Genomic DNA, 21,532 nt, shown 5'->3' on the forward strand with positions numbered 1-21,532 from the left:
TATTTGGTAGCAAGCAGATATAGAATATGCAACAATGCAGCCAGCCTCAGTGGCGGTTCCTTGGGGGAGGGAAGGGAGGAACGTCCTTCTCACAGTTTTCTTCTTTTGAAAGTAAATACCAAATGAAATATATGCTTTGAAATTCGAGGAAGATCTGATAATTTTTAAGTTCACAGCTATAAGGAAACCTCGGTTGATCAAGTTTTTAACGACGCGTACTCATGTGCTATAATACTAGAAAACTGTGAGAAGAATGCGAGATTGTTTGTGTGGAGGAATGTCAATCCATTCCTCCTTTACTGCAGTTAATACACATAGACAACAGCATGCTAGCGGCCAAAGAAAGAAGCAGAGTTTTAAAGCAAGTAAATGAACAGATAGGGAGGAGATCTTCCTCTGAATCAGCGCATGGGCGGGAAATAGAAACTGACTGATCTTGCAGCAAGCTCGCTGCCACTGCCATCTAACGATGCTGCATTCAACCAGACTATAACACATCTAGGAGGAGACACAATAAAAACAGTTTTAACCAAAGCTATGAAAGACACCATATAATTTTTTTTTTTTTTTTTTTTTTTTTTTTTAGATTATAGATCAAAATATATTATTCATTGTACTTTATAAAAGCTACTATTCATGGTTTGAAACTTTAGAGGATATCTGAAAGTTGAAGTTGGATTTATATAAAACAAAGAGGAAGTAGTTCTACATTAATATCGCAGATATTTTTGGCCCTGAAATTCACTTCCATTCATTGTCTACTAGACAGGACAACAGCCAAGTTGTCAGTTTTGTACAAATATCTTTGAAAGTGAAAGTACTGCAAACTGCATTATTTTTAACATAAAAAAAATTAATCGGCCACCGACAGCTTTGAACAATAATGGTAGTATGACTTTACAAGAACTGACATTCTTCAAAAGCATGTGATACTGAACTTGTAAAATGTACATGTGACAACACAGACCACGTGGGTGGATGCAGTTTTCTCGTTTTCCTAACAGATTATTTCTCATTCTCATTTCCGTAAAACGGTTCCGGTACGTGTTAGTAGCTGGTCTCCTCCAACACGTGTGATGCTGTAGTGTGCGTGAAAAATGTTGCGAGGTTGTGAATTTCCTTGTAATTGTTAATTTGTGCAATTATTCAACAATGAATGGAAGTGAAAACATATTATATTTTGGACAATTTAGGAAACTCAGTTTACAAAAACAGATTATTGCTATACAAAACGGAGGAAGGCCAACCCCAACACTACCTGATCTTACATGGATGCATGTAGGCTAATTTGTAGCATGTTTCTCTCAAGAAGGTGTCATTTTGAGCTGTTAACTCCTTTCCTCCTCTTAAGAAATATGCAGGAGCCGCCACTGGCCAGCCTAATACGTAAACAAATAAGAGAGGCCAAGCCAGAATAACAGCAACACAGCTATAACACGTAAATGTTTTTCCTGATCTTAACATGTGTTCATTATCCAAGACAGTATAAACAAGTTCCATTTGTGGCATAGCATAAAACCAGAATTCTTATTCTACATAATACCAATATTAAAAATTACGTAGCTGATATTACTTGAGCAATGATCATAATGTACTGTATGTATTAGTTCTTTAATGGAAGCTGTAAGTGCAGTAAACACCTATAATTTTTATCACCTGATATAAGAGTTGAAATGCTTTTATAAAAATCATGTGAACTAACTTCACAAACTTCAATCTACACTATTTTTGTTTGTTCATTGATAATCAGTCACAATAATGCTCACACTTACTAATCAAATTACACTATCTATTCTTCCTAACTAAGATCTGGAAATACAATGAATATTTTACAAAGTCTAGAGTTAATTTTCTCATAAACTTTCAATCTTCATCTTAAAAAACCTTACAAGTACGAGTTCTATTGTGAACTTAAAAAATAGTTTTTTTTTTTTCATTATACAGTGGTGTATTTCTACTTTACAAAAAGTGCCCTGGCTCTGGATTCCATTCTGTTTGAACAGAAACAATCGCTTGCATATAGCCATATAGAAAACAAAATTGGAACAACTTCGTGATAGCAAAGATAAAGAGGTTGTTATGTCTAAAGAACAGACTGCACTATGAAATTGCTTAAATATGAATAAAATATGACATATTATAACTGCAAAATTTGACTATCATAAGAAAATCATGAAAGTGCCCTGGTGTTGCCCAGCCTCGAAAAATAGTACTCTGGCGCCACAAGGGCCCACCAGGCCTGATATACACCACTGCATCTAAATAGTATTACTCTTTACTTCAGGCTTGACAGCAAACAGATCTGTAACAACAGCTAATTTCTTCAAAACTTTAATTAAATTGAGATTCTCTTAATGGCTCTTCATAGACAAGTTTAAATCAGAATTAAAATTTGTGTTAACTCAATTCTTGAAGTGAATTAACTTAATTATTATTTAGACTATGGACCACCACCATATGTTAAAGAAAAATATAGACCAATGGAAATAGAGCCACCAACGTAGCTCAGGCAGTAGCACTTTTGCATACTGATCTGGAGTTATGCTCAGGCATGGGTTCGATTCCCACTTAGACAGATACCTCGTTGGAATTTTTCCGAGGTTTCCCCAACCTTAAGGCGAATGTCAGGTAATATATGCGAATCCTAGGCCCCATCTCGCCAAATACTATCTCACTATCACCAATTTCATCGATGCTAAATAAGCCAGTAATTAATACATCGCCATTAAATCTGCAGTGCTCGGGAAAAGTGACACAAGTCAGTTTCCACAAACCTTTTTTGATAATTTATTGACAACTTACGGAACATCTGTTCGCTTGGAAAAAAATACATAGGTATTCCTCCCATTACAATAATTCATACAGAAAAAAAAATCAAATCGACATAAACCAGTGTAAATTATCAATAAATTATCAAAAAAGGTTTGTGAAAACTGACTTATGTCACTTTTCCCAAGCACTGCAGAAATATAACCAAGTAAAAAAAAAAAAACCCAATGGAAATAGGAAAAGTTTTCATTACAAGAGTTATACTTTGTGTATAAAAAAGAATCTATTTAAGAACCATCAAATTGCTACTCAAGTTGAGAAAATACGTCTCCACATATAGTCTCTCTCTCTCTCTCTCTCTCTCTCTCTCTCTCTCATGACATTCCATTCTTATCAGTTACAAAATGGTTTCACACTTAAGCATTGAAAGTACACACAAGTAGAATGAATAAGTACAATCAGTGCATATTCCTGTTGTGGCAATGAAGTATGGTTTTATATATACAGCATTCTATCCAAGGACAGGTCTTTCACTGCAAACCCAGCTTTCTCCAATCTTTTCTATTTTCTGCCTTTCTCTTAGTCTCCACATATGATCTAAATATCTTAATGTTGTCTATCATCTGATATCTTCTTCTGCCATGAACTCTTCTTCTGTTCACGATTCTCATCAGTACATCTTTCAGTAGGCAGTTTCTTATCAGTCAGTGACCCAACCAATTCCTTTTTTTTTTTAAGTATCAACATCTCAAGTTTTTTAGCATCTGAATGAGATGGTGGTAATGCTGGTGAAATGAGTCCGGGGTCCAGCACCGAAAGTTACCCACCATTTGTTCGTATTGGGTTGAGGGAAAACCCCAGAAAAAACCTCAACCAGGTAACTTGCCCCAACTGGGAATAGAACCTGGGCCACCTGGTTTCGCAGCCAGATGCACTAACCATTACTCCACAGATGTGGACACCAATTCCTCCTTCTCTTCCTGACCAGCTTCAGCATCATTTTTTCTTCACCCAGTCTTTTCAGCACAGCTTCATTTTTTATTCTGTCTGTCCATCTCATAGCGCCATTCTTCTCCATATCCACATTTCAAATGCTTATAGTAGCTTCTCTTCACTTCGTCGTAAAGTTCATGTTTCTGCCCACTTCACACAAAGCACTTCAATAGTCTCTTCCTTAGTTCTTTTTCCAGAAGTCAGCAGATGTTCCTTTTTCTATAAGACAAGGCACGGTGATATTTCATGTGTTATTCCGACACACAAAATAACTGTTATTGGATTACGAGAAACTTGTGTAAAATTTTCTTCCTACATGCTTTGCAAAACTCCAGGTATTGTGTGCATGAAATGCTCACAGTATTACTCAATCCACATTCTTTTAAGATATAATTTAGAAATCTAGATTACTTTACTATTAGCTTTCTTTTTTTTTTTTTAACTGAATTGGAGGAAAAACCTGATTATGCCTATTTTCTATGGAGCACAAGCCACTGCATACCGTACACTGCAAGAAAATATATTCCGAAAATATGAGACGTGTGCAGGCAGATGATCCTCATTAATTTCAAGTATCTACTATGAATAACACATATGTACAATTTTACTATTAATCATGAAAGCAATTATAATTTACTAGAGGCAGCAGCCCATGTTAATCATAAACAATTTCCCTCTCAGAACATTAGAAAGACTAATGTTGATATATAGAAGTGTGACCATTAGAAACTCTGATCAATATCGAATGATAACAGTAAAGACGAGATATTATGAGGACTGTTCGTGTATTTATTTTTAGATTATACACAGAATTTAGATATACAAATTTAGCTTTCAGGTAAAGCTCCCTGTGAAGCAGACTTGAATGATTTCAAATGAAAAATTGTTCCGGGGCCGCATAATTTCACTTGACACTGTCTCAACTTTTCCCTTTATGTCCACAGAACTCGAGTGGGCTGACAAGATGCCAGAAACTCACATCAAGCGCACCTGAAAGCTAGATTTGTGTAATACAGTAAAACCTCGATAAGACGAGCCTGCTTATTACGCTATCCCGTGTAATACGCTTTTTTTGTCCGGTCCCTGCACATTTCATATATAACGCCTTTATAAAATACCCTGTTTGTTGTGCTCAAGTCCCGCATAATACACTGTTTTTGTGGAATATTTTCGATGTAATTTTCAGCAATGTACTGTAACAGCAATGAAACGTCTTGGTCACTGAACTCACTGGTGCCATTAACCTGAAAAGTACTGGTATTCGACCCTTTACCTGCACATTTAAACCTTCATACTTCATACCTTAGTATACCCCACCCTCTTGTTATGCTCTTAAAGCCTACATACAGTTACAATACCTCACCCTCTTGCTAACCCTCTCTCTCACACAGCATTCCTCACTCGGCCGTAATAAAATTCTGGAAATTTTTGCTGGGCAGGGAAGTTTGTTGTCCTTTAGTGTATTGAAGTGTCTGTGAATGTCATTACAATGAGTGTTGAATGAAAAGCGCTTTCTGTGTCGGAAAAATTGGAAATCTTATGAAAGTACAATGAGAACAGTACTCTTACTCAGAATCAACTCTCTGATTCATTAGGAATCCCATCATCGATATTAAGAATGATAATAAAAAATCGCGACTCAATCACTATCACTACAGTTGCGACATCGTCGGGAAGATATAATTGCAGGAAACTGAAGTGTGGTAAACATGAGGACTTGGAGAACACACAGATGGCAAACAACTATAAATGACTTTTTTTCCGAAAGAATTAAGTACAGTACATATTGTAAATGTATTTGACGTACAGTACAGTAATTACATAATGGAGTAATACTATATTACCTTTCATGAATCATGTATTTCAATAAAGAAAAATGCTAATAGGTACTGTATATAAGTCAAAATTAATATACCTGCCTAATACGCGGTCCCGATTAATACGTGGTTTAAACCAGGTCCCTTGAACAGCATCTTATCGGGGTTTTATTGTATATATGCTACTGTAGGCACGTTAACAGAAAACCACAATTTCAAGTCACACAGAGTTTGTGTGCACTCAATGTGGGTTTCTAGCATCTTGTCAGCCCACTCGAGTTCTGTGGACATAAAGGGAAAAGTTGAGACGGTGTCGAGTAACTCAGTTGGTAAGAGCATTGGTGTGTTCAGCCAAAGGTCCCAGGATCAAGTTCTGTTGGAAATCCAAATTCTTCTTCATGTAATGTGAGGTTCAGGAAATTTTTTTCTATTTTTATACTGAGCAGAGAATCCATCGGAGAAATACATAATTTTTGCGGTGAATTACAGATGTTAAGTTGGAAAGTATAAAGAAAAATTTTCTTGAAATCCACGTAGACCTGAAACTTTAATAAATTGCTTCTGGCATAAGTTTTACATTCTGATAGGACACAAACACAGACAGTATAGTCCACTAACTCCAGCTAGAATACAATTTCTTGGTCAGGGTTAGAATTTTTAAACACTGCATATAATTAATTTCTTCTCATGTGATTTACTCCCTGATTCTTTAATCACAACAAATATTTCTTACCAGGCATCATTCTGCTTATCTCGTCAGAACAACGGAATTTTTTAACTTCACCGGCAACAGCCGCGAGCAAGGGTTTTCCAGGTTTCGGATTTGGTGAACACAAAATTCCCTTTCCCTTTGCCAGGACTTTGGCTTTCCGAATTATGTATTCGAAAGCTGAAAGAAACTTTTTTTTATATTATTTACGCTCCAGCTTTTAGGTAGTAGTGTTAAAATGGTGATTTTCTCACTTTTACCTGAATTTTGAAAATGTTCCTGCAACTGAGACAAAATTTCAGAATCAGAAAGGTCCTGGTTCCTCGGCATCTTTATATCGAAGATTTTGTCTTTTACAATATTTTCAAATTTCTGTCTCTTATATTTCTCTTGTTGTAGCCTTTCTTGTTTAATAAGGAACACACCTTGGTCAAAAAGACTTGTATTTAATGAACTTACATTTGCTGTAGAGTCGACGTATTCTTCATTACTAGAGTCATTATGAGGATTCTGCGTAATAGCATCATATTATATTTTTATTTCTTTGCGACACATAGCACTCACCTTTTGTTCCTGTTTTAAATCAGGAAATACATTTAGCATCCACGATATAACACTTCTTAAATTTTTCCTCTATTTACAGTGCCCTGATTTCTCGAAGGGATTGCAGCAAACATAGGCCTATAACTTAAAACGTGACTCCATCACATCGCACAAAACTACCACATACTACGAAAACTAACGACACTGCACTTGAAACAGATTGCACGTTTTGTATAAATTGAAGACTGTATAAACTGCCACTCATGACAGCCTAACAGATCGATGACGCAGCTTATCAGACAAGTAGGAACTCGTGCGCATGCAGTGTTGGTGTAAGACGGGGTTAAATGCTACAAACCAATACATTGATATATTTTTTTACTGATATTCCGGAAACGTTTCCAAAATGAAACTTACACCAAGGTGAGAATACTCTTACCTCTATAACATACATTTTTCGCGAAATAATTTATGTCCCGCATTTATAGATATTAAATGTTAAAATGTGTTTCACGTGACTATTCAATAAAGAATTCATTACTTTGATGCAAACCTATTTTTATTGAAACGTATGATCCCTTAGCTTTAAAATAAGCCCAAGTTTAAGATTCTACCTCAATTAGAAGAAAAGTTATGAATTATTTTTGTTGACATAGTATGCGACATTTTTACATTTTTTCTCGTATTGACAGAATTGCTGTAGGGATATCGTGCATTATTGAGGGCTAAAATTTTACATAAGTACTTAACTTAAGGTTCTTTACCATCCTACCAAATTTAATGAAAATCTGAGGTGGTCGGGTTGAAAAGTCCACTTTTTTGTGTTGATTTGACATGGAATGCCCCTATACAGATTATACATATCGGTAATACAAAAATAGAAATCTCTACTGTTTCAAAAATAAAATTTAAAATTCTTGCACTAAGATCACATTCTTAAGAAGAGTAGATAGAAACATACATAAATATATATACTTTGTAGACAAAATACTTAAGAAAAATGGTCACATAAAGATGATAATAATAAAGTTAGTAATAATAATAATACTAGTAATAACTGAGTGTAAAAAGAGACGATGTTGAAATTGGTGATAGATTAATAGGCTGTTAACTTATTATTAGTAGTATAATTAGTACAGTTTATGTTGATATAGTAACAAAGATAAGATAGAAAAATATACTTAGGATTGAAAAAAACTTGTCTTATACATGGTACATATTATAAAACAGGGAAGTCTGTCATATAAATTTTTTTATTCTGGATGTGAAAATTTCATTGCTTAAAGTAGTCAATTTTGGATGAAATTTTATTATCGAATTATATAGACGTGGACCATAATTTGTACTGTGTAGTAAAGCAGCAGATGTGAAACATTTAGGTTCAACTAAATTAAGAATTTCATTTCGTCTTGAATTACGATCATGTGGCTGAGCCACAAATTTCATTCTATTTTTATGATAGAATTTCATTAAAGAGTATTTATAAATTTGGTCAATTCTAAAAACATTCAATTCGGAATGGATCAAGTTTGTTGGATAGTCCAGTCGCCTTTTCAAACAAATTTTGATTATATTGTTTTGGCAATATAATTAGAGGAAGAAGAGCAGTTTTTGTAATGCCTCCCCATCCAGTTATACCATATTGGATAACAGATTCAACTAAACGTAGAACATGTGTAGCCAAGTAATGGCGAAGGTTTACAAATTTCAAATTGAGGAGCGTTTTTGCAAAAGTCAATATATGCAGAAATTTTAGAAAGTGAATTACATATGGATATCGTATGTTTTCTACCTCTGGAATCGATCTATGAAATCAGATTTACTAAAACTTGATTCATACCGTATGTAGAGACTACCAAACCTTCCAGGTTTTTTTTCAAAACTTGATAGATCCTGTCACTTAGTGTAATTTCTGTAAAATCCTGATTTCTGCATCTATAGACTCTTGCAAAAACGCTCAATTGTTTTACGAATCCTGTTACATGGAAAGGTGATTTGTCTATCCCATTTCAAGTGCTGATCGACAATAATTCCCAGGTATTTCACATCTACAGATTCTTTCAGACAAGGGCATTTACAGGTTGTAGGATTATTCAAAATTACAAACTGATTTAGAAACATAATCTCAAGAGAATGAAGAACGAGAAAATGCCAGAACATTTGTGATGTACATGCCAAATGGAACAAGAATAACTATGAATCGAGATGGTAAGGCCAGTTACACACTACACTAAGAAATGTGTAATGTGAAATGAGCGCCGAAACACGAGAAATCGAAAACATTGTTTTAAATGAAATGTCACATACGAGTTTCTCGCACACCTCACGCAAGATAAACACATTTCTTACTCTGATTGCTAGCTCAGAGAGTTTTCAAGATACATTTGTCTTCTCTCTACGAATACGAACTCTATCGGGAAAACATTTTTCAGCTGTTTTAATTTCATTACTCATAAAATGTAACAAAATGTCTTCAAATGTGTCAGAGCAGTTCATTGAAATTGTTCGGTGCCATACAAATAAGTATGATAAAAACTATAAAAATACTAAATTAAAAGAAGAAATCTGGGAGCAGATATCAATCGATTTAAACCTCCAACATTAGGTTAGACTTCTGATTTGCAATTCAAATCAACATTCGTGTGGCTAAGAATGAAATTATATGACTTCATTATCAGATATTTAACAATGAAAATCTATGATGATGATTTTATACTTAGATATTACTGTATGTATTACATACTAGTCAACACGATAATATATTAAGCATAAGAAGCGATTTCTCCGGGCATGCTATGTTTGCTGTGCAAGCCCAATATTTTCATAGAATGTGTATTTCTCAAAATGGGATTATGTACATTAAAATTTCTTCTGATTTTTGTAATAATGTATAGGCGTAATACCATCCGCAGGTTGCACACCAGAAGTATCACAATGCTTGCTCGTTTCTCGGAGCTACAGGAAAGATGTAGAAATAGCGAGAATATGATGCGCACGCAAGTACCTTCCTCCTTAATCCGCCCCAGGCGCACATGCTGCTGTTACGTGTTGTTCGAAACTCTGGTCTGAGAGCTACACCAATGACTATTTAACGTTACGCAGACCAATATTGGCAGCAGTTTTTAGCAGTGAATGTGCTGTGATTTGCGAGTGCAATGTAATTGTACGAGCAGAATGCATATGTTAGCTGCTGCATGAATTATTAATTCTTAAACATTAATTTGAAGTGTTGCAATGAGTTCGGAATTGTGTTACTGAAACCTTATTATCAAATCCATTTTCCTGGAGGACTATTCAAGAGAAGACACACATTATAAAGAATGGCAGACCATGTCCAGGGCTGCCAGATTTAAAAGGACAACATAAGGAGAAAAATAGAGAATATGTGCGTTCATGCAGTGCATCTCAATACAACAATACGCATTGGTTGGCAGGGTCGAAAAAACTGAATAAACTGTTTTGTTGGCCATGTTTGTTATTTTCTACAGATAACAGTGTATGGCGTAAAATTGGCTTTGGCAATTTAAATACTTTAACATTGTCTATTACAAGACACGAAACGTCTGCAAACCATATAAAGTGTTTTTTGCAGTTGAACAGCTTTGATCAAACAAGGATCGATACCAGCTGGATGAACAGAAACGCATCAGTGACCTATTCCACAATGAAAAGGCAAAAAGGAACGTTTGAGTGATGCAGTGTGTTAGTTAGCAAAGCAGGAGCTACCATTTGGTGGACATGACGAATTTTCAACTTTTGTGAACAGGGGGAATTATATCGAACTTCTACATATGATAATCGAATATGATCCTCTTTTGGCAATTCATATGAAAGACTCTACATCGTCTACAATTCAAAATGATTTAATTGCAAACATTAATTTGTTAGTTGTGAAAAAAATAAAAGAAGAGATTGCACAAACGAACTTTGTGGAGATAATGTTGAACGAAACATCCGATATCATAAATAAATCGCAACTTACTACAGTGCTTCGTTAAACAGACGAAAACAGTGAGATTCAAGAAAGATTTCTAGGTCTTGTTGATGTGAGTCGAGATCGCACAGCTGGAGCCCTTTTCGAGCACGTGTGTGAGATTCTAAAAGAGTTCAAATGTGAGAAAAAGATTGTGACTCAAACATATGATGGTGCGGCTGTCTTAGCTGGTCATGTGAATGGTCTGAATAATTAGTCCAAGAACAGTATCCATGCGTGACATTTGTGCATTGTTATAATCACTTTCTGAATCTGACATTACAGCAGTCTGCTTCGAAAATCAGAGTGTACCATTTTCTTACAAACGATGTCAGGACTTGCTTTTTCTTTTTTTTTTTTCGAAGTCTACAAAGAGACTAGCTGTTCTTAAGGATTTTGTTCAGAAGAAGGAACCAACGAGATGGAATTTCTCTTCACGTCTCGTTAATAATGTGAACAAATGTTATGATTTGTTAGTGGAATTCTTTCAACAAGTGCTGGATACTTCAGATGAGTGGGATGGCAATACAGTATTGAAAGCACATGAATTTTTGTCCTTCCTATGTAACTTTAACATTCGACTTCTGCTAGCAGTGTTCTCGAAGGTTTTTTCATTCTCCGCTACTGTGTTTAACATTTTGCAAACAAAAAGTCTGGCTATAAAGTACTGTGCCAAAAAAGTTGAACTCTCTTCACATATCCAGGCTATGAGGGACGTAGACTTCACGAGAATATATGACAACATTGAGACTGAAATCGATGTTTGTGGAGGGAAGCCATGTTCAATTTCTGATGATCAAGAGAAGTGAAATTCTCGACAACATACTGGTTCAAATAGGAGAGTGTTTTAAATCTACTGAAAACTTTGTGTTCTTTTCGCGTCTGGATTGTGATTTGTTTGAAAAGCATAGAAACAAGTTTCCAGACAGTGATGTTATTTCCCTAGGAAAAACCTATGGGTCTTTTTTCGACATAGTTCGTTTAAAGACTGAACTAAGCATAATGTATTCATCTGAGTTCAGAGGAAAAAGTGTTAGAGACTTGATGCAGTTTTTGCACACTAATAAAGTGTACATGGGTATGCCTGAGGTTTATAAACTAATACAACTGGTAGTAACCATTCCTGCTACCACATCCTCTGCTGAACGCTCATTCTCAGCAGTAAGACGCATAAATATTTATTGCAGGTCAACTCAAGGTCAGGAAAGGTTGTCATCTTAACTCCAAAATCTTGAATTTGAGGTACATAGCATCAAACATACAAGCTCCGATATAACAGCATTGAACAGAATAATATTCAAATGTTTCTAATGTGTGCTTTGTTTGTTGGAGGGAAATAATATGTTGTCAGGAAGGAGTTCTGTTATTAATGATTCAATATATTCTGGACACGCAAGAATGACCTAACATACGTTAAATTATTATTCCAGAGAACACCTCAATCATGAGCTGCATTTCATTTCTATGTATATACTTTGACATTTAATTCACTAAAATGTTAAATAAATGGCTCATAATGATTTCATAGTTATAAAATAAATTATTTATGTGGGTCTGATTATGTTTTATTAAGTATGAATTATTATATCCTCCCATCTTCCCCCATGAATAAAAGAGCAAGACTAGCATTCGCCCCTGTTAAGCATTCAATTTTTTTCAATGTGCCCTTGATGCAGGGGTTGAATTGGACCAGAGCAAATGCTGTTCCTATTCATGAAAAAAGTGAACAGTATCAGTTTCGTGATAAAGTAAAATACATCCAAGTTATATTATGCTGCATGCCGTTTAATATAGCGAAGAAATAACAGTAATGCTCCAGAAAAGCCACACCAAAGAAGGCACAATTTTCTTTTGCTTCATTGGCTTTTGCGAGATGTAGGCCTGTACAGTGGTAAACGTGTGGTTTTAGTTTGCAGCCACAAATACTTTCAGGATAAAAATCTTTTGATACTTGTTTATTGTAATATACTGTTGTACCCCTCCCCCCCCCTTATTACAAATATAACACTCGATAGATCCACAATGCAATACTATGGAACAGTGGCGGCTCGTAGGTATTGAATTAAGGGGGGCTGCATACAAAAATAAACCAAGCAACTTACTTTATTTAAAGATTAGTTCCATGCGCCTTGTCTTGTAGGTTGCAAACTTTTGAATCATCATCTTATTAAAATCTGATATGTCGTTTAACATAATCTTTACAATGGAAAACATAGCTAATGTAATAGTTTCACAACTTCTGAAAATGAGTCCTGCAAGTTCTCAGATAGAAGAAACTGCAAGAGCTTGACTGCATCACTGATATTTCTGAATTCTTGTCTCTGATACAACACAATGAGTTCCGTTTTTAGTTTGTCTTTATCGAGCATTGGGAAAAGCTTCACACATACATTTAAGTCATTTTCAGGAAATCAGCTTTTGTAGCATTCAAATTTTTCTTGACACAGAAGAGAAGATAGTATCAAATGATCTATGAACTGGAATCGGGTGTCAGCTTGTGTGATAATGAGGTCACACACTTCCTTGGCTGCCGCAACCCTTGTCTGAACCCCTTCGACCTTACGACGCTTTTTAGGGTTTTCATTTTCACAGATCTCGCTGCTCAAGATTACTGTGCACTGTTCCGTATTGTCTGTATGGCATTAACAAAACTTGATATGCAGAGTCGACCTCGGTAACATAGTCGGTTGCGGTTCGATCCCGGCCCAGGTCGATGGCATTTAAGTGTGTTTAAATGAGACAGGCTCATGTCAGTAGATTTACTGGCATTTAAAAGAATCCTGCGGGACAAAATTCCGCCACACCAACGATGCTGATATAACCTCTGCAGTTGCGAGTGTCACTAAATAAACCATAATTTAATTTTTTATACGCAGATTTGAACCTTAGAAATATCTAACTGGCGATGTTGTAATTGGTTGTATAATATATCTAAATGATACATCAATAAATGAAAAAAAAACTGAGCCAGAAATTGAATTCAGGATCTTCAAGAGTATGTACCAGGGCGCTTGCCTCATTTATTGTGATGTTGTTAGATGTTTCAGATTCCATTATGATTTGAAAACATTGTAGCAATGGCTCCTTCTTCTCATGAATAACATTTACTGTTCTTATTTAAAACTCCATCTTGTTGCCCCAGCTGATGGAATTGTCTTTCAAACACATTGATTTAATACAGACTGTGTGGAGATCGAGAGAAGAAAGCAGGGATACTGGATACATTAGCAAAAAATATGCGAGCTTTGTAGGCTATTTTGTTTAGCGGCTCTTTCCATTATGAGATTCAACTGATGGGCACTTAATTTCACATTTCTCCTGAATTGTTAAGGTACTGAACTGAATAGAATGTAAATATTGTACAGAATTAAACATTGTTGCACTTGTTATACTCACAACGTTAAAGAAAATGTATTTAAAACTGCGCGCTACTGACAAACTGCTGCAAATTTTGCAGCGCCTGGAAACTCTGGATTCTTGGCAAGGGGCTAGCAGGGGGAGGGGTAAAACTAACGCGCAAAGCTTCCGAGACGAGACTGGCAGCTCCAGGGGAGGAAGTGGCTGCACCCTGTAGTCCTTGTCTCTGGTTTCGCTCTGGCAGCACCAGGGGAGGAAGTGACTTCACTAACGATTGTGTGCATGTCAATGAGAGCGAAATTTAAAAAAAAATTCGAGCCTCTAAATAGAGACTGTATAATAAATGTATTTCACAACATAAAACGAGACAAGAACCACAAATGTCTGGGGGTGCTGCAGCTCCGCAGCCCCCCTTCGAAAGCCGCCCCTGCTATGGAAACTGACCATTTTCCTAGTAATTCGTCCTGGACCTCTTGCATATTATGTTGGTAATTTTGTCAAATATTTTATATGATTGGCACTATGAAAGAAACTCCATCACCACCTATATCACCACTACATAGTCATAGTTATTGAAGGCCGTGGAAAAACAACTGAAAATGCATAGTTTGCATTACCGGTACACATTTCTCGGTGCAGTGTGTGGATAACGCTCTCTCGCCTCTCTTCCGTATTTCTCAGTGCACATTTCACATTACACATCTCTCAGTATAGTGTGTAATGGGCCTAACAGGTTACATGACCATGATGTGGAAGTACATTTGTCATCATCGTTGTCATCATCATCTTGAAGAAAATTAAGTTTAGGATCAATAAGGCCTGTTTCTAAACATCACAAAATACTCCTAAGCTCTCCAATGCTGTTTCTTTCTTTCCACATCTCAGCAGCCTCTTGGCTGATATCTTCATTCAACGTATGTATAACCACACTCTTTTTGCTGATATTGTAAAATGAAATCTAGTTTATTTTGAATTTTCAAACTTTCACATATATGAGGTGGTCCAATCTGTTAAAGACAAATAAAAAAGTTATCGTTTCTACAGAAAGTTGAAAATTTAAATATTTTCCAATACTGTAGGCCTATCTGGAAAAATCTAAAACGTCTTGAATTGCTCTTAAAAGTTAATCTTTATCACAGTGACTCATTAATATCATAATAGAATTATGAACTGAAAAAAATTAATAGACCTACACTATCCAACTGATTACATTAATTTGAAGAATATATGAAGGGTTCAGGCCATAGTGGGCCAAGCGCCATTTATTAAAAATGGAGAAAGCAAGGGTTACAGTTAAATGAATACCATAGTTATCATGAAGATTGACATATCATTTAGTTTGAATGTGTATACTTTATATTACTTGCTATATTTTCCATTGAATTATGGTAATAACTTCATTTTAAACCTTGTTTTCTACGGTTTTAGTAAATGGCACTTAGCCCACTATGGTTCTGAACCCTTCATATTATCATACACAATAAAAAACATGGAATAATCCAGAGACAAGTTCATTTTTAAGGAAAAGGAATTTCACACATCAGCTCTATGCACTTCAGTAACAATTTCATGGTGACATTGTCCTTTGGGAGAATTATCATTATTTTGGTGCTCTGCCAAATCCTCTTGCACTGCAGCACAATGTACCATTCCGTGTGCTACTTCAGGCAATGCATCTGATTCTGTCTGTCCACAATCTTCAGTTTTTGTAGTTTCTGTAAACAGAGTGTACAAAATAATGAATGCAGGATTACAAAATATTCACAGTTTATAAAATTATGTGGCATCTGACTCAGATTTGTTCTCGTCAGTTAATATTTTTAGTTTTTGTGACTTGGTCTGAATATAACTATCCAACACAAATGTAACTGTGAGAAAATGTTACAGACAATGAACATGAGCAACCTATTAACAAATTACAGTACTGTACCACAGTCTAGTATATACAGTCACGAAGCTTGAGTTGTGAGGGTGCTAGGAACAACAGACTGTGCAGGTACTATTTCGCATTGTCTGTAATGAGGCGATAGTAGCAATCCTAGTGGTTAGCAACTATCTATGGATGCATATTTACTACATATTGAACTTCGTGACTGTATATACTAGACTGTAACTGTACGGTATTTTTATATAAGTGCAGATGCAGGGTTACCATACATTCTGCTTTTCTTGTGGAAAAATATTAATAACAACATCTACGAAAAAAAGGTAACAAAATACAAAATCGAATTCTCTGATTGATAAAAAAAATTCTTAAAACTACACTGATAACTGCTTCGCAAATTATAACGAAAACAGTAGAATCCCATTGATCTCTATCCCATTAATACGAACTGATTCTGTAAAATTTATTGACTACTTTATTATGCTTGTCTATGAAACATAGACATGTATGTTTCATGACGTATAAAATATGCACTAAAGCATTCAAACACTACGCTAAGTTGAAACAAAAGAAACTCAGACATTTTTATGTAGGTAGGCCTACATAAATCAAATGATATACAATATCCAAATAGAAACGAAACTTACATTGTATATATTTTTTACAGTTCAATACTGAATAGACTATAGTGGATTTTATGTTGTCAGCAAACAGCTGGACACATTAAGAAGATTGACTGATTACAGTTCAATATACATAGATACTGGTAGAAATTAAGATTTTTTGTTGAGTTCAAAGTGCAAAATGTGGGATTATCAAATGGGAAAATCGGTGTTTTCAATTGAATTTTTCGGTATTTTCAAAATAAACAGGAAATTTTGTGAGCCATTGTCGAACAACGAAATTAAAGTAAAGAAAATTATACATAATCTTACCTTGTACAAATTCATTCAAAAATGACTTCACATGTTCGTTTTCCAGCTTGGAAATTGATATGTTCGCTTTTATTAAGGTCTCTGCAACACATTATCCCAGATATTCGCGTTTTGTTTTTGGTTTGCACACTGCTAAAACAAGTGGCAATATAAGTCTGCACATGAGATTGTTCGTCTTCCTTGCAAAAATTAATTGCCGATACATGTTTTGCAGACTTCAAATGTTTCTCAACAATATCTCTTCTTTCCCACGAGTCTTGACAATTACAAAATTTACACATGACTGTACTTTTATTTTTGTTTTTTTTTTTTTTAATTAAGTAAACTTTACTGTACATAAATAAATACGTTGCAGTTCGGAATAACAGGAACAACGGAAGGAAAAAAATAAATAAATAAATAAATAAAATAAAATAACTTGATACTTGTTTATGGCTACCCTATTGCAATCCCAAAAGTACCCTATAACTTCATATCACTATGCCATTTTCTTTTTAGACTTCTATGTGCTGGATCTTGTGGTGGATTAGTGACAATTATTCGAAGTAGCAGATTAATGTGGTTTAGGAAGGAGTTGTACAGTCTTAGGACCTCCATCACCTCAGGAATACAGAGATCATCATGCAGGTTCTTGTTGCTAATATACCAAGGTGCACCAGACATCAGCCTCAAATAGCGATTTTGCATGATCTGTATTCTTCTTGTTTGTAATGCAGAAGCAGATCCCCAAATTGAACATCCATATTGCCACACAGAGCGCACAATTGAAATATAGATAAGTCTCTTGTAGTCTAGAGGCAATGGAGATTTGTCTTGAATAATGTGTTTTAGCAGGTAGATTCTGTGTCTAATTCTTTTAACAATAGCTGATATGTGGTTATGCCAAGTAAGGTTGCTATCTAAGATTAATCCAAGATATCTGACAGATTGAGCTATTGGTACTACTGAACCACATAATGTTACTGGATAATTTACAGTGTTTCTCTTATAAATAAATCTGAGTAAATTTGATTTTTGAGGATTCATAATTACTCGCCATTGCTTACACCATGTGGAAATTTTTTCACAAAAAATGTTCAGTAGTTCTGCTGCTTAGTATCTTTACTAAGGATGGCAACATCATCAGCAAAATGGGCTATTGTTAAGTGATCTTGAGTTGGAAAATCCGATGTATATAGAATATAAAGCAGCGGTCCCAAAATACTACCCTGAGGTACTCCAGATTGAACAATATTTTATTTTGACTGAGCAGATTCGTATTTAACAGAGAATGTACGTTGTGAAAGGTATGACTTGATTATCAAATAATAGGTATCTGATACATGATTTTTAAGCTTTGAGAGCAAGCCTTCATGCCATACTTTATCAAATGCCTTTTCTGTGTCTAGGAAGAGACCCAAGCACACCGTCTTTTCCTCATATGTATCTAAAATAGTATCTGTGATCCGATGAAGTAGTTGTGGACAAGAGTGTTTTGCTTTAAATCCAAACTGCGTTGAAGGAATAGTCCCTTGAAGTTGTTCTAAGAAATGAGGTATAAGTAGTTTTTCAAATATTTTTTATAGTAATGGCAGCAGACTGATTGGGTGGTAATTTGAAGGGTTGTTTTTGTCTTTATCAGGCTTGGGGATCATACCACTATGGCATGCTTCCATTGTCAAGGGAAATGTGTTAAATGTAGAACTGCATTGTAGATTTGTATAAGAAGAACGAATGGTTTTCTAGAAAATTTTTTAAGGAGAGGTTGAACAATAAGATCATGGCCAGGAGCTTTCTTCTTTGGAGATCTTTCAATTTTATTTCTGACTTGTCCTGGTGTAAAAAAATTTCCAAAGTAAGATATTTGAAGAGATTGTGTTAAACTTTCATGAATTTGATGAGTGAAATCTGGGTCAAGGCTGGGATTGGGTTGAAACTGTTGATATTACTGTTCAGAGAAAACTTTTACTTTTTGTTCAGGTGTTGAAAACCATTCATTCCCGACTTTAAGTAGAGGAATCCTACTGTCAGTATGTTTAATGGTAAACTTTGTTCTTTGCCATAATGTTCCCTCTTCAGCAATTAAAGATTTTAATTTAGTCTCCATTGCAGCCTGATGTTGGTTTCTTAAAGCTTTGCTGAGTTCTCTGGAGGCAGCGTTTATTTTGGTTTTGTATGGAGGGTATTTTGTCTGTTCCCAAAGTAATTTACATTGCTTTTTAATGAGATAAAGTTGTTTTATATGTGGTGTAAATGGAACTCTATTTTTGTTTTTATAATTCTGGGAATGGCTGCAGGCGACATTCATTGCAAACTGAATATTCCTGGTTAACGTAGACACAGCAATGTCTATATCCTTGGGAGTCTTGAGAGGTATTTGTGTTTCAGTAATTGCTTCTAGTGTTGAACTGTATAGCTGCCAGTTAAATGGAAATTTCATCAGTGTAGGATGTAGAGGAGCATCTAAATTATTTATAGACAAATGAATCATTACTGGAAGATGATCTGAACTTAATTCATGTAATACAGAAGCCTCTGAACACAAATCGGCAAGATTTTTTACCAGGAAAAAATCTAACAAGTCTGGAGTGCTTCCATCTTGAGGGTAATGTGTAGATTCATTCGGGTAAATAGCTTGCAGAGTAAATTGATAAATTACATCGTGGAGTAATTTACCTCTAGGATTGTTCGTGTTACTTTCCCGTCTAGGATGTTTACTGTTAAAGTCACCTCCAATGAGAAAATGTGTCTTCATGATATGAATAATGTCTCAGAAATGCGCCATAGTTACTCTATTTGCAGGAGCAGAATAAAATTATGCAATTTGTAATTCATTGTACTTTTGTCTATGCAATAAAATCCAGGCTTTTTATACTGGAAAGCTCTGTTCTTTGCAGATATTTTATTATTAGGCATTCTTGTAACCTTACTTGCACAGGGACACAATAACGTTCTTTTGCCTATGCGTAAAACTATAAACAAGTAAAACACGCACACGCAACATGCTCCAAAATAATATGAACAAAGGATGCATGCAGCAGGCTAACAACGCTTGTGGGAAGCAGTTATGATACAATTCTCGCATGTCACTACGTACATCGGAAATGACGTCAGGAGTGTGTTCAGACCAGGTATTTGAACTAAAACAGATTCAGTACTATCAAATATGCAATACTAGCGACCATAAATATCGACCTTATCTATGCTACGGTTATTGATTATCGATTGTAGCACAAAAAATAAAATAAAATTTGAAAATTCGAGTACATTCGCTAATTGCTTAAAAAATCGCGTCATTTTCGCAAAAACATAAGAAATTCGCGATTTGATACAGATTTCGCAATGTTTCGCGAGTTCAAATCAGGCATAAATGGATTGAAGGATGTATATTTACTGTAATTAGATGTTGAGAAATATTTTTTTTCTAAAATTCGCGAAATTCGTGGTCGCGAAATATTCCATTCCCTAGATATAGGTCATTTATCTTGTACTGTATTTAACTAAGTAATGTTGTATTTTGAAGTGCAATAGCATGTATGCAAATTGTCTTTTTTACGTCATCAATGAGTTTTCCGGATTATCATATTTTTGGTCATCTGGATCATGTCTGGTCCCATTTGAACTAGGTAAATGGGATTTCACAGGGTTACCATATTGTGTGATGTAAAAAGAGACATCCATAAAAATTTGTTTTAATATTTACTTACTAAAATCAATAATAAAAGGCCTAAATATGTCATGCACTTTTAATATCGAAGTGTAACCACATAAAAATACTTTTCATTTTAATTCAGTCATTCACTGCGCCCATGAATACTTCTCAATGCAATTAATTCTTTTTAAAAGGCCTGGGCACATCTTAATATATGAATGAAACTGTTCACAAGTCATGTTTTTAAAGTTGTACTGTATTGTAAGAATACCCTTCACAGATTCTGATATCATTATAGTCCATTCCTTTATTCATTGGTTTTGTATGAAAGAAAACACTCTCTCAACATTCCCATTGTGTGCTGGAACTGAAAAACAAAACTGAACTAACTTTAAGAGCTAAGGGTGATTTTTAGCGAAAGAGAGCGCAGAGGAGAACTTGGAATTAGTTCAATTTGTTTCACATATCTCTGAAGAAGACAAAATCATCAAAATACTTAACATCATCAGTATCTACATCATTTGAAATTACAAAATCATTCTGTTCGTTTCGAAGACAACTAAACTTTTCATTTCATCCGTAAATTTAGATTTCTCTTTTTCCATACTTGTGAATTTCGAACCAACTACTACAGCAGTCATTTTGAACTGGTGTACCACAAATGATTCACTGGTGTGCTACGAAAAATTAAAGTAGTAAAGACTGTCGTAGCAAATATTGGAAAAATAAAAGTGAAAGGAGTAATAAAAAAAGTGAGTCCATAAGAGTGAACTTTCAGCGAACATGGTACAAGTCAACACTCAGTAAACACACACTGTATGTCAGAACAGCAGAAAAGATAGCTTGTCAGTCTGTCAGATCAGTAAAGCAAATACCGTCATTTCCCATAACTATTGTCCTGGGACACAACTATGGTCCAC

The 21,532-nt window shown here is 35.1% G+C and overlaps 1 protein-coding gene across 7 annotated transcripts in view; it reads right to left on the minus strand.

The window, feature by feature from the left end:
• Positions 1 to 550: 550 nt before the first annotated feature.
• Positions 551 to 21,532, minus strand: part of LOC138709184 (protein SLC31A2-like) — a 152,002-nt gene continuing 131,020 nt past the window's right edge. For all 7 annotated transcript variants that reach the window (XR_011334862.1, XM_069839757.1, XM_069839756.1 and 4 more), the window contains one exon: positions 551 to 15,876. Coding sequence is in view for 6 of the 7 variants with exons in the window: in XM_069839757.1 (XP_069695858.1) it covers positions 15,695 to 15,876 (182 nt within the window). In the remaining variant the exon portion in view is untranslated. The remainder of the gene's footprint in view (positions 15,877 to 21,532) is intronic.

Source organism: Periplaneta americana, chromosome 11 (genome assembly GCF_040183065.1).
Source record: "Periplaneta americana isolate PAMFEO1 chromosome 11, P.americana_PAMFEO1_priV1, whole genome shotgun sequence".
Classification (NCBI taxonomy): Eukaryota; Metazoa; Arthropoda; class Insecta; order Blattodea; family Blattidae; genus Periplaneta; species Periplaneta americana.